We start from the raw sequence: 11600 nt of genomic DNA on the forward strand, positions 1-11600 counted from the left end.
TGCATTTGCTGTGAGCGTTGTGAGTCAATTCATGCATAATCCGAGAACGGCTCATATGGATGCTGTTAATAGAATCCTACGGTACCTTAAAGGGTGCCCGGGAAAAGGTCTTCTCTATATGAAGCAAGGTAATTTACAAATTGAATGCTATACAGATGCGGATTGGGCTGGTTCTCTAGATGATCGGCGATCCACTTCTGGCTATTGTGTATTTGTTGGGGGAAACTTAGTCTCTTGGCGAAGTAAAAAAACAAAATGTGGTAGCTAGATCAACTGCCGAGGCTGAGTTCAGATCCATGGCACATGGTCTATGCGAGCTATTATGGTTGCATATTCTGCTATCGGAATTGAGGTTGTGTCAGAGTAAGCCTTTGATGCTTTACTGCGATAACAAAGCAGCAATTGATATTGCAAATAATCCAGTACAACACGATCGTACTAAACATGTTGAAGTTGATCGCCATTTCATCAAGGAAAAATTGGATAGAGGAGTAGTTTGTATGCCATATGTGACTTCAGCAAATCAGATAGCAGATGTTCTAACAAAAGGTCTGCCGGATAAATTGTTCTCTATCTTCTGTAACAAGATGGGTCTATTTGATGTGTTCGCCCCATCTTGAGGGGGAGTGTTGGTGTGGGTTGGAATAAAATAGTTGTTAAAGGTTTTTAATGTAAAATGTACAAATTATATAGGGAAGAGATGAGAGATGGATCGGGCAAGATCCAGAAAATTCCCCTTTCACCCCACTCTCTGTTCTTCTACTCAATCCTCAAAATCTTGATGATTTCCATGTGAGAATCAATAAGGGAGCACTGGTGCCCATGTGCACCAAATCCCCAACCTGGATAACATTTCTTTATTCATGGGGATCAGAGTTGAGGTGGGTCGGACAGTGTCGTGGTTTTTCTTTTTTTACATGCATGTCTTGGTTTTCAATAATGAAAATCGATCTGTATGGAAAACATGGAGCCATACACAGGTGCAGGCCGGCGCCGGTTCTACACAGCACAAACCGGAGACTACTGCTCGCTCGTCGACCGTCGTCTTGGTTGTTGCCATCACTGCTCTGCCTTCTTTCCCAGACCAAAGTCCACCGGCATGAACTCGGTAACCTTCCTCGCCGCCGGCCTGACCTTGAGCTCCTCCCACCACGCCTTCACGTGCGGCAGCTCCTCCACCAGCGCCTTGTACTCGGTCTCCATGAAGTAGCGCAGCATCGGGAAGTGGCTGAGGTCGGCGAGGCTCACCGATTCCCCGGCGAGGTACCTCGACTTCGATAGCCGCGCCTCGTACACCTCCAGCACCTTCTTCAGCTTGGGGACGTTCTCGTCGATGACGGCCTGGTCGCGCGCGCCGCCGAGGAGCGGGGCGAGGATGCACTGCACCATGATGGCGGCCGTCGGGGCGTGGTGCTGATGCGCCTCCACCTCCAGCCACACGTCCACCATCGCCGCCGCCTCCGGCGAGCCATCCCCGACCAGCAGCTCCGGCTTGTGCTTGCGCAGCACGTGCCTCGCGATCGCGCGCGACTCTGCGGTGCCAGAAGATTCAGGTTGCGATTAGTACGAGTTTTCCTTCGGTAAGGAAGGACAGAGATTGGCGGGAGGGAATGATTACAAACCGAAGAGGGTGAGGTCGCCGTCCTCGAGGACAGGCACCTGGCCGAACGGGTTCCTGGCGAGGAAGTCCGGCAGGAGGTGGTCGCCGGCCTGGCGGCTCATGGGGACGAGCTCGTACTCGACGCCGGCCTCCTCCAGGCACAGCAGCGCGCGGGCAACGAACGGCGACATCGCCCACCCGTACAACTTCAGGGCCGCCGGCGCCATTCTCTCGATCGGCTAGCTTGGTTCCCGGAGATTGATCGATGAGTTTGTTCGAGGCGGTTCTTGTTTGTGGCTTCGACTACTACTGACAACTCCGCTAGCTCAGAATTAATAGTGGTGCGTGTCGCCGTATGGGGTGTGAGCGCGGCGTCACTGCTTGCGTCGGGTGTGCGCGGTCGTCCATTGCATTGCGTCTTCTGGCTTACACCAACCTGTCGAAAAAACGTTATTCTTTTGCCAGCATGGGCCGGCGAGGTGTCTCGAGATCAGTTCGTCGTTGTGCTGACAAAATTTATTTTCTTCTTCTGCAAGTCATCGAGGTGCGATCTGAATCATGCTTCTTCTTTTTTTGAAATTCCTTCGGGTGAAAACCCGACAAAGCTGCTATTAAAAACTGGAGTACAAGACGGCCCTAAGAGATACCAAAATTACACAGGGGTCTAGGAAATAAGCAAAGAGGACCCTAAAGAAAAAACTAAAACGCAATCAAGTCCTCCATCTTCCTCCTCCAGATCGAGCTCGAACGACGGACTGCACCAACCTCTCGGGGACAAACCACTTGGAGACGAAGCACTGGAGACACCGTCTGAATCATGCTTTTGACACCCGTTATAGCCAAAGGCCTTCACACACTGTGAATGCGGCTTGAATCAGACTGTCATCCAGAGTCACACGTCTAAGATCTTCTCCAATAGATGATGAAGCAATTATACATCACCTATTTTTGCAGTTTTTCAGCTTTTATATCACATGAAATTTTCTCAAAACTCAGATGAAGTAAAATACATCACCTATTCTCGGAATATGCTCCAGCAGATGTATTTTACACCCTATTCGAAATAGGTTTCGCCACGCTATATTAATATAGCAACCACACGATACACCGAGCACGGTAGAGCCGCAACACAACCAAGCCTAAATGAAAAGACAAAGAAAGATAATAGAAACAAATACCGACACCGGCAGATCGACGAAAAACGAAGATGGCCCGCCACCGCCGCGTCCTCCGGAAAAGTTCCACCACGCTCCTAGCACACCGAATCACATCATACCAAGCAACACATTCAACAAGGAAAGCGGCGACGACGCTGCTGCCCAGACTAGTCCTAGGGTTCTCCCGGTACGTGGAAGAGGGTGAGGAGGGGTACACCCGACGCCTGCGCAGAAGGAACGATGGCACCCGTAGACGTCACTGCGTTGATGACGGACGGGCCGATAAGGATTTCTCCCCACCCAACCTGTTGTCCACAAGCACGCGCGGCCACAGTCTTGGATCCATCCTCGCCCTCTCACTATGGTCACCGTCGCGAGGCCTAGAGGAATGAAAAGGGACATTAGGGCCGGGAGTAGCAGCACCTCAACCGCATGGGAGGGAACAGCACCTCAACCGCATGGGAGGGAACTATCGACCGCCTTCGCGGTAGCCGACCGGACGTGGCAGCAGAGACACACTAGGGCCGTACTGCCCCGGTCAGGCCCAATATGGCCCGCAAAGTCCCCATCGCCGCGCTGCAGCTGGCAGCGCCGCCACCAACCATCCACACTGATGCAATTCCTCCACCTCTAGGGCGCCATCACCACTATAAAAAGTTTGACCCATTTTTACATCTATATCTGTTGGACGATCTCTATTGTTAACCAATTTGATGTATAATTGCAGTTATTTTTTATCTTCATTATCTGTTGGACATGCTCAAATATACGAAACTCCCCTGTTAGTTGCCTCTAATTTAGTACTCCGTCCTTTGCTGACATAAGCTATATAGTTTTTCGACAAAGATTATAATAAAATATAAGATCTATTGTGTTGCACCAATCTTTTGGAGATATTTGTTGAGATTTGATTATGTTTTCTTATCTCACGAAAACTCCTTCGACCGGTGACTTCTTCGACCGTGACTTCTTCGACCGGTGACCGTCGCCGGCCAGCTAGTCTTGTTGTCATCACTAGTTCACTGCTGTTCTGCCTTTTTCCTGAGTCCAACGTTCGGCGGCCTGAACTCCGATCTCGGTGACCCTTCTCGCCGCGGGCCTGGCCTTGAGCTCCTCCCACCAGGCCTTGACATGCGGGAGCTCCTCCACCAGCGCCGCGTACTCGGTCTCCATGAAGTAGTGGATCATCGGGAAATGGCTGAGGTCGGCGAGGGTGAGCGACTCCCCGGCGAGGTACCTCGACGCCGAGAGCCGCGCCTCGTACACCGCCAGCACCTTCCTCAGCTTGGCAACGTTCTCGTCCACGACCGCCTGGTCGCGCACGCCGCCGCGGAGCGGGACGACGATGCACTGCAGCAAGATGGCGTCCGTCGGGGCGTGGTGCTGCTGCGCCTCCACCTCCAGCCACACGTCCACCATCGCTGCCGCCTCCGGCGAGCCGTCGCCTATCAGCAGCTCCGGTTTGTACTTCCGCAGCACGTGCCTCGCGATCGCGCGCGACTCTGCGTGCGCGATGTCGCGCGGTGTCAGATTGTTGGTAGTGCAAGTCTGCAAGATTACCTTGAGGAATTTGATGTGGAAAGATTGGTGGGAGGGAGTGCATACCGAAGAGGGTGAGGTCGCCGTCCTCGAGGACGGGCACCTGGGCGAAGGGATTCTTGGCGAGGAAGTCCGGGCGGAGGTGGTCGCCGGCCTCGGGGTTCATGGCCACGAGCTCGTACTCGACTCCGGCCTCCTCCAGGCACAGCAGCGCACGCGCCACGAACGGCGACATCGCCCACCCGTACACCTTCACGGCCGGCGCCATTCTCCGGTTTCTCTAGCCCTGCTTGCTTGCTGTTGAGATCCTTCTTGGTGCTGCTTAATGGAGTTGCGGCTACTGACATTAATAGTGGGGTGACCGAGGTGTGGGCGCGGCGTCACTGCTTGCGTTGCTCTTCCCTGAAATTTTTGGGTGTAGATCAACACTGTCCCGATCCATGGCATCGCATTCTGGTCTTCTCTTGCTCACACCACCTGTCGAAAATTGCCAGTCGTGGTCGCGCTGCCTAAATTTCTTTTTCCCGGCGGCATGGAGCGTCAGCCTGCTCTGCCTAGCTATGGAGGGGCGACGACCACCCCAACCACTAGTAGCTTTGATGTGCAAGAAGGAACCGACTGGTTTCCGATTCCATCGATCAATTTTCTTCGGTCAGACAACAATCAATCAACATCATTGACCTACTCTCTATAAAATTACTCCAATTGCAAACTTCATACCATTCAGCACTTCTAGCTAAAGCAAGGAAAATTGGGTCAGGATAGATCAATATTTGACAGAAGCACGCGGTGGTGACAGATACACTTGAAAAGACCACGGGTAACTTCAACAAACGTGTTAAGAGCATCCCCACTCGTTGGCGCTCCCCACGTCCAAATCCGGCGAAATTTTCGTCCGGATTGGAGGAAGATTTGGCGTGGGGAGGAGTAGTTTCCCAGTCGTGTGCTCCCCAAGCGGCGTTTCTCGGGGAAAAAGAGGATGGCTCGGGGAATCCGGACGAAAGAGGAGACACGTGGGCGTGGGCGGTTGGTTTAGCTTCATCCGGAGTCCCCGGGAGACCCCGGGAAACCGAGGATGGCATGGGGAGTCCGGACGAAAATAGGCTCAAATCCGGACCAAAACGAGAAACCGGGGGCCTGACTGGGCCGTTTTTCGCCGTCCGGATGAAAAAAAGTGGCCGTGGGGGGCTCTGTGGGGAGACGAGTGGAGATGCTCTAAGATCGATAGAACAACATAGTCAGGGTCATGCATACATGTATCTGACGTCAACATTGTGGTGGGGTGGGGGGTGCAGGGAGTAGAGAGGGGCAGTGGCCATCGCTAAAGGAAATTTTGACACAAAGCACCATCTGCTCCAACGAATTATCAAAAAAGACCACTTATAAATGAAATTGTCAAAAAAGACCACCACATAGTGGCGGCACGGCCTGCCAGGCGACACGTGGCACATGCCACCGCTGCTCGTGGCGGCAGGCCTTGCCGCCGTTACCTGTGGCGGCACGTTAGGCCGGCCGTGGTCGCTGTGGCAAGGTGGCGGACGTTGCCGCCATAGCCCCTGGCGGCATCCCTGGTAAATCACACAAAATCAATTAATAGACTAGATCACTAGATTGTATCTATGCTGGCGGGCAGGTCCTAGCTAGCTACAGGCATACATACAGATACAGCCTTGCATCTTTTAATTCGGTTCTGCCTCCCCCAGATCTTGCTTGCGCAATTCCTACATTTAGGGTATACGGGGCGACGCATTTCAAACGTTCAAAAGATCCACGGGCGTCAGTTTGTGTTGGAGGGTGGTTCCAGTGGCACGACACATTTTTTCGATTTTGCATTTTATTCAACATAAAAACATAATTTACATAGTAAAATAAAGGGAAATAAAGTAAAAACCTAAGAACGCATGCGCCTACTGGTCGTCGTCGATGTCGATCACGGCGAGCTCCGGTACCGGCCACGGCCAGTTGGCAAGCGGCGGAACATACGCCGGTGCCGGTGCCGCCGGCGGTGGTGGAGGTGGAGCATCCCAAGCCGGTGGTGGAGGTTGAGCAGCTCACTCCGGTGGTGGTGGTGGCGCAGCCCACGCCGGTGGTGGAGGTTGAGAAGCCCACTACGGTGGAGGAGGTTGAGCAGCCCACGCCGATGGTGGAGGTGGAGGCCCCCACGGGTTGTACGGTGGAGGTGGAGGCGGCGGTTGCACCGGTTGCGTGGCCGAGTCCTCGAGCGCCCGTCGGTCCACCTCCGAGACGAGGACGCCGAGCCTCGCAATCTCGTCGTCCGTCATCGTCTCCGGGTACTCGAACTTCCGGCCCTCCGCCGTGGCCAACTGCCATTCCTGGAAAATGTGGGCGACGTAGTATTCGTTGTCGTCCTTGGCCTCCTCGTTGTGGTAGATGCCAGGGACGATGCCGGTCAACTTTTAAGGCCGGCCGCGCGCGGGACAAGATGCCATTGAAGGCGGCGCAGAAGCCCAGCCGCCGCCCGCTAGTGCGCGCGCAGAAGAGGCAGACCCGACATTGATGGCAAAGGCTGCGCCGCAGATGCGGAAGCGCTGACTGCAAAAACGATGACCACGGAAGCGATGCCTTCGATACAGCCATAAGGCTCGCTGCCAGGCAGGCCCGGTTGAAAAGCGAGCGGTCACTTGGGACGTCCGCGTATCGTCTGCCGCGACGCATCCCAGACGCAAATATGCGTCGCATTTGCGTCGTTGCGGGCGGCCCGATCACTATGCGTCGCCCCGCTGGACCTGGTTTCGGACGCATTTTCAACCCACGCGGACGCAAACGGTTCCACGTCGGTTCCGTTGGAGATGGCCTTAATATTGTGCCGAAACTAGTAGCACAATGTCAGTCAGTGTTCTTCCTCGCTAGCTATGCCGGTATGTCTATCGATCCCAACGATCTCATCTGCTCACATTGCATATACACAGGAAGAGAGATGAAGTAGTAGTACCGGCAAGCGTTTTAAAAAGAAAGTAGTAGCTAGGATCGATTCGGCCAGGAGTAGTATGTGCAGCAGGTTCAGCGGTGCCGCCAAGGGCTGTGGTGGCAGAGCCCACTTCATCTCACGGTGCCTGGCGGCAACCACGACCGGCCTAACGTGCCGCCACAGGTAACGGTGGCAAGGCCTGCCGCCACCAGCAGCGGCGGCACGTGCCACGTGGCAGGCCGTGCCGCCACTGTGAGGTGGTCTTTTTTGTCAAATTTCACATGTGGTCTTTTTTGACAATTCGTTAGGGTAGGTGGTTCTTTTTGTCAAAATTTCTCACCAAGGAGGGAAGAGGTGACAAACACCGCGTGCGTTTGTTGTGAAACGAACCCCGGCCGAAGGACATGGTTGGAAATTGGGATGCAGCAACTTGAAAGAATTTCAGACATATCTACATATTTCAATTTCCAGGGGTTCATGTAAATTCCAGCGATGTACTACAGTAGACAGATAAAAAAGTTGGACGGTAGTTTCAACATCTATAATAGCAAAATACAAGCCTGACAATCAACAGTTGAGGACGAAAAGAAGTAAAAGAGACTTAGAGACAGATCCAAATCAGTGTGACATAATCGTGGAGCAGGCACCGGCCAAACCCAAGGCAGCATGGCACACTGTCCAAAATCACCAATCAAGCACGATATTTTCATATTCTATTTTTAAAGCAAAAAAGGGTAATCCTTCAGATGGCTTTGAAGGGCGGGATTCACATTCTTCTATTTTGATGCAGATATCTTTGACCCTTTAAAGATCAGCCCTACCGGGATATCTTGGGAATGGGATGACGTCTCTGATGTTGTCGAGACCAGTGGCGAAAAGGATCATCCTCTCGAAGCCAAGGCCAAACCCGCTGTGCTTCACAGATCCAAAGCGCCTGAGGTCCAAGTACCACTCATAAGGCTCCAAGGGCAGATCTGCGTCGAGTATTCTGCAGAACAAGATTAAGGTAGTCAGCACAACAGTCAACAGTCATACACAGAAATAGTTCATGAACTGTACTATTCTATATGTTGGGCTATTCACAGCTACGTCACTCGAGGGGGTGCTGATGTAAGTTTTTAATTCATTGACATCGATTTGCACAAGAAAGAGGTGAATGAAAAGAATTTCACAGACTAAAAGGATGTGCATGTCAGCAAAGAATGTAAAACGGTTTCAGATTGTTAGTGTATAGAAAACCTAAATCATAGAGCATGTTCCAATGATGTAACTACTGTTCATCTTCGTGTTGAGTGTGTAGATCCAAAACAGAGTTCATTAATATCAGACACCATCCAACAAATATCATACGTTAACAACACAAAGTTAATATTTGCCATAAGCAAAAGCTAACACCTTTTAAGTAGAAAGTTAAGTAGTCAACAACTCTCAAATAAAAGGGTGCTAGTACTACAAAATGTATAGTGTGTAAGAAAAGTAAGAAGTAAATGATCAAGTAGTCGATGCATGTGCAAATAACAGATCTTCACTCAACAGAACTCTCACTGTTCCATATTAGTTGTTGCAGATTTGGATGTATCCATGCACATTAGTTGCCGTTGATTTGGATGTATATTTGTGCATAGATACATCGAAAACTGCAACAACTAATATGGAACGGAGGGAGTAATAATTCATAAAAGAAGCAGCAACGAATAAGATATAAAATAGTTCGGTCAAAAGCAGGGTGATGGCACCTTTGTGTAAGAACATCAAGACGCTCCTCCCTTTGGCTTCCACCAATTAATTCACCAACCTAGGAAACATAGTATTCAGAATGTATGTAATCCTGACTAAAAATTAAGGCATGAATGATCAATCATTCAATTCAGTAGAAACAGAACCTACTGGATACAATGCCCACTGTCATGCTTAACGGAAATACAGAAGCAGAGAAAAAAAAACATGAAGCCTGTACTAAACATCATTGAAAGACAATTGCTTTGCAAACAGTCTAAAAGAGCACTGGGTACCATAATTTAATAGACGCTCTACCTTGGGAACAAGTACATCCATTGCAGCCACCGTCTTCTGGTCATCATTCAGCCTCATGTAAAATGCCTTTATTCCTTTCGGGTAGTTATAAACAATAACTGGCTTCTTAAATATCACCTCAGTCAAATACCTTCATATTGAAAGAAAGAATTATTTATCTGAACAAGGTACAATAATTGATACAAAAGTCGCAATATCAGTTATAATCTCCATACCTCTCATGCTCAGACGCTAAATCAATTCCCCATTCAACCTTGTTCTCAAATTTCTTACCTGTACCTTCTAAGATCTCCACAGCCTTTGTATATGAGATGCGCTCAAAGGGTGTAGAAGAAACAAGCTCCAGGCGCTCAATTGCAGTCTTGTCCACATGTTTCACCATGAATTCCATGTCTTCACGGCAATGATCGAGTAACCATTTGCAGAGGTATTTTACGTACCTCTCTGCATAGTTCATATCATCCTGTGGCACAGTTTTTTTACAAGTACAACGTTAAAACTTTGAACAAAGAAGTCTCAAGTAATAATCTATATAAACAAGCCAAACCAGAAAAACTGAGTTTAGTTTAGGATAAGCTCACATGCAAGTTTGCATATGCAATTTCTGGTTCAACCATCCAAAATTCTGCCAAATGTCTTGACGTATGTGAGTTCTCTGCCCGGAATGTCGGTCCAAAGGTATAGACACTGCTGAGAGCGCAAGCATAAGTCTCAACCTGAAGTTGGCCTGAAACAGTCAGAAAGGCTGCACGCTTGAAGAAGTCATTCTCAAACGCAATGGACCCATCATCTCTGTGGGGAATTCCAGGTTTCAACTTAGACCTCTCTTCCAGCCTTAAGACAACCTCTTTTGCCTTTGTAAGCTCCGAAACAGCAGCAGTTATCTCTTGCTTGCTAGCTTTTGCTGCTTTAAGTTGCGCAACTGCATCCCCTTTTGCCTTGACAACAAGCTTAGCAGCCTCAATATCAGCTTCAGATGGTGCAGGGTTCTCCTTAAGCTCCTTATCAACCTTTTCAGCCTGGCTGAACAAGGATGTGACTTGGAACATCTCACCGGCACCCTCACAGTCGCTGGTGGTTATTATGGGTGTATGGATATACAAGAAATCCTCTTTATCGAAGAAAGTGTGGGTTGCGTATGCAAGCTGATGCCTTATCCGAGCAACCGCGCCTATCTGCAAAGGATTGCAGTGAAGAATGCCAGTAAATAAGCAAATTTCATACCATAGTAACCAGATTTTCACAAAACAGTCTATTGCCATTGAAGTAACAAGAAAATAATGAAACCTGTAATACCAATTCTATATGCAGATACTTTGAAAAATGTGATATCAAGCACAACCACTTGCATTTATAATAACATACCGCATCCAAGCAAGCAAGCCTACAAAACGCTAGTATGCTGAGTACTCGGTAGCTTCGATTAACAATAACTCTCACTAGAGAATTTCTAAAATCAATGAAACTATTCATTTGATGATTAAGTAGCGTGATTGAAGCCAAAAGACACAACATAAATTCCGCAACTGTACAATTGCAATCACAGCAAGGGTAACTAGAAATAAGCAGACACTACATCATCTGTTACTACGATACTCGCTCCGTCCCAAAATACATCGGGTAACATTTGGCAAACAATTACTCTATTATTACCATGCAAAATATGTGGCATAAAAATGATCTCATTAGATTCGGATTCTAATAAAATACTCATTTGCGGTTATGGTTTTGTATCACAATAACATCATAATAACATCACACCCAAGATCCCCACAATACGACTGCATCTGTCACCACGACTTAAACTAAAATTAACGCGTTATTAGAACATAACCAAGCTTGATAAAATTCATACCGTGTTGGTGCGCGCGCGGAGGTGAACGAAGTCCCTGAGGGTCTCAAGGTTGAGCTTGGTCTTGGGCAGCGGGTAGGCGGCGGCGTCCACCTCCCCGACCTCGATGACCGTCTTGACCTTCAACTCGATGCGCTGCTTGGCCTCGACGGGGGGCTTCTGGAGCAGGCCCTCGACGAGCACGGAGGTGCCGGTGTGCGTGAGGCGGGCGAGCGGGTAGACCTCCTTGTCGACCATGACCTGGAGGTTGCCCTGGCAGGAGCCGTCGTTGACCTCGAGGAAGGCGAAGTCGCCCTTGCCCTGCTGGCGGCCGGTCTTGACCCAGCCGCCGACCACCACGCTCTGGCCGGCCAGCGAGTCGCCGGCGTCCAGGATGGCGCGGATGCGGGTGCGGGTGGTCGGCGGCTCGAGGTCGGAGGAGGGCGCGGGGGAGATGGAGGCGGCGGCCAGCTCGGCCGTCGGTGGCGCCGGTGCCGCGTCGTCGGCCAT

The 11600-nt window shown here is 50.2% G+C and overlaps 3 protein-coding genes across 3 annotated transcripts; all 3 read right to left on the reverse strand.

Moving 5' to 3' along the window:
* Positions 1–1040: 1040 nt before the first annotated feature.
* On the reverse strand, positions 1041–1827 carry LOC124707052 (glutathione S-transferase 4-like). Its single transcript, XM_047238712.1, has 2 exons — positions 1623–1827; positions 1041–1532 (listed from the first exon to the last, which is right to left on the reverse strand). The coding sequence occupies exons 1-2, from the start codon at positions 1825–1827 to the stop codon at positions 1060–1062; spliced, it is 678 nt and encodes a 225-aa protein (XP_047094668.1). The 3' UTR covers positions 1041–1059.
* A 1894-nt stretch (positions 1828–3721) lies between these two features.
* On the reverse strand, positions 3722–4598 carry LOC124707051 (glutathione S-transferase 4-like). Its single transcript, XM_047238711.1, has 2 exons — positions 4363–4598; positions 3722–4259 (listed from the first exon to the last, which is right to left on the reverse strand). The coding sequence occupies exons 1-2, from the start codon at positions 4562–4564 to the stop codon at positions 3772–3774; spliced, it is 690 nt and encodes a 229-aa protein (XP_047094667.1). The 5' UTR covers positions 4565–4598; the 3' UTR covers positions 3722–3771.
* A 3057-nt stretch (positions 4599–7655) lies between these two features.
* LOC124707049 (asparagine--tRNA ligase, cytoplasmic 3-like) lies at positions 7656–11600 on the reverse strand. Its single transcript, XM_047238710.1, has 6 exons — positions 11115–11600; positions 9841–10434; positions 9475–9722; positions 9260–9389; positions 8962–9020; positions 7656–8213 (listed from the first exon to the last, which is right to left on the reverse strand). The coding sequence occupies exons 1-6, from the start codon at positions 11598–11600 to the stop codon at positions 8030–8032; spliced, it is 1701 nt and encodes a 566-aa protein (XP_047094666.1). The 3' UTR covers positions 7656–8029.

This window comes from Lolium rigidum, chromosome 4, assembly GCF_022539505.1.
Source record: "Lolium rigidum isolate FL_2022 chromosome 4, APGP_CSIRO_Lrig_0.1, whole genome shotgun sequence".
Taxonomy (NCBI): domain Eukaryota; kingdom Viridiplantae; phylum Streptophyta; class Magnoliopsida; order Poales; family Poaceae; genus Lolium; species Lolium rigidum.

What these genes read in the sequence shown, in the direction of transcription:
- LOC124707049 (XM_047238710.1), bottom strand. Translation starts at nt 11,600, where the DNA reads ATGGCCGACGACGCGGCACCGGCGCCACCGACGGCCGAGCTGGCCGCC. An exon ending in TCCGCGCGCGCACCAACACG is followed by an intron (nt 10,435 to 11,114) that starts GTATGAATTTTA and finishes AATCCTTTGCAG; the next exon opens with ATAGGCGCGGTTGCTCGGAT. An exon ending in TGGATGTACTTGTTCCCAAG is followed by an intron (nt 9,021 to 9,259) that starts GTAGAGCGTCTA and finishes TATGTTTCCTAG; the next exon opens with GTTGGTGAATTAATTGGTGG.
- LOC124707051 (XM_047238711.1), bottom strand. Translation starts at nt 4,564, where the DNA reads ATGGCGCCGGCCGTGAAGGTGTACGGGTGGGCGATGTCGCCGTTCGTG. An exon ending in CGGCGACCTCACCCTCTTCG is followed by an intron (nt 4,260 to 4,362) that starts GTATGCACTCCC and finishes TCGCGCACGCAG; the next exon opens with AGTCGCGCGCGATCGCGAGG.
- LOC124707052 (XM_047238712.1), bottom strand. Translation starts at nt 1,827, where the DNA reads ATGGCGCCGGCGGCCCTGAAGTTGTACGGGTGGGCGATGTCGCCGTTC. An exon ending in CGGCGACCTCACCCTCTTCG is followed by an intron (nt 1,533 to 1,622) that starts GTTTGTAATCAT and finishes CTGGCACCGCAG; the next exon opens with AGTCGCGCGCGATCGCGAGG.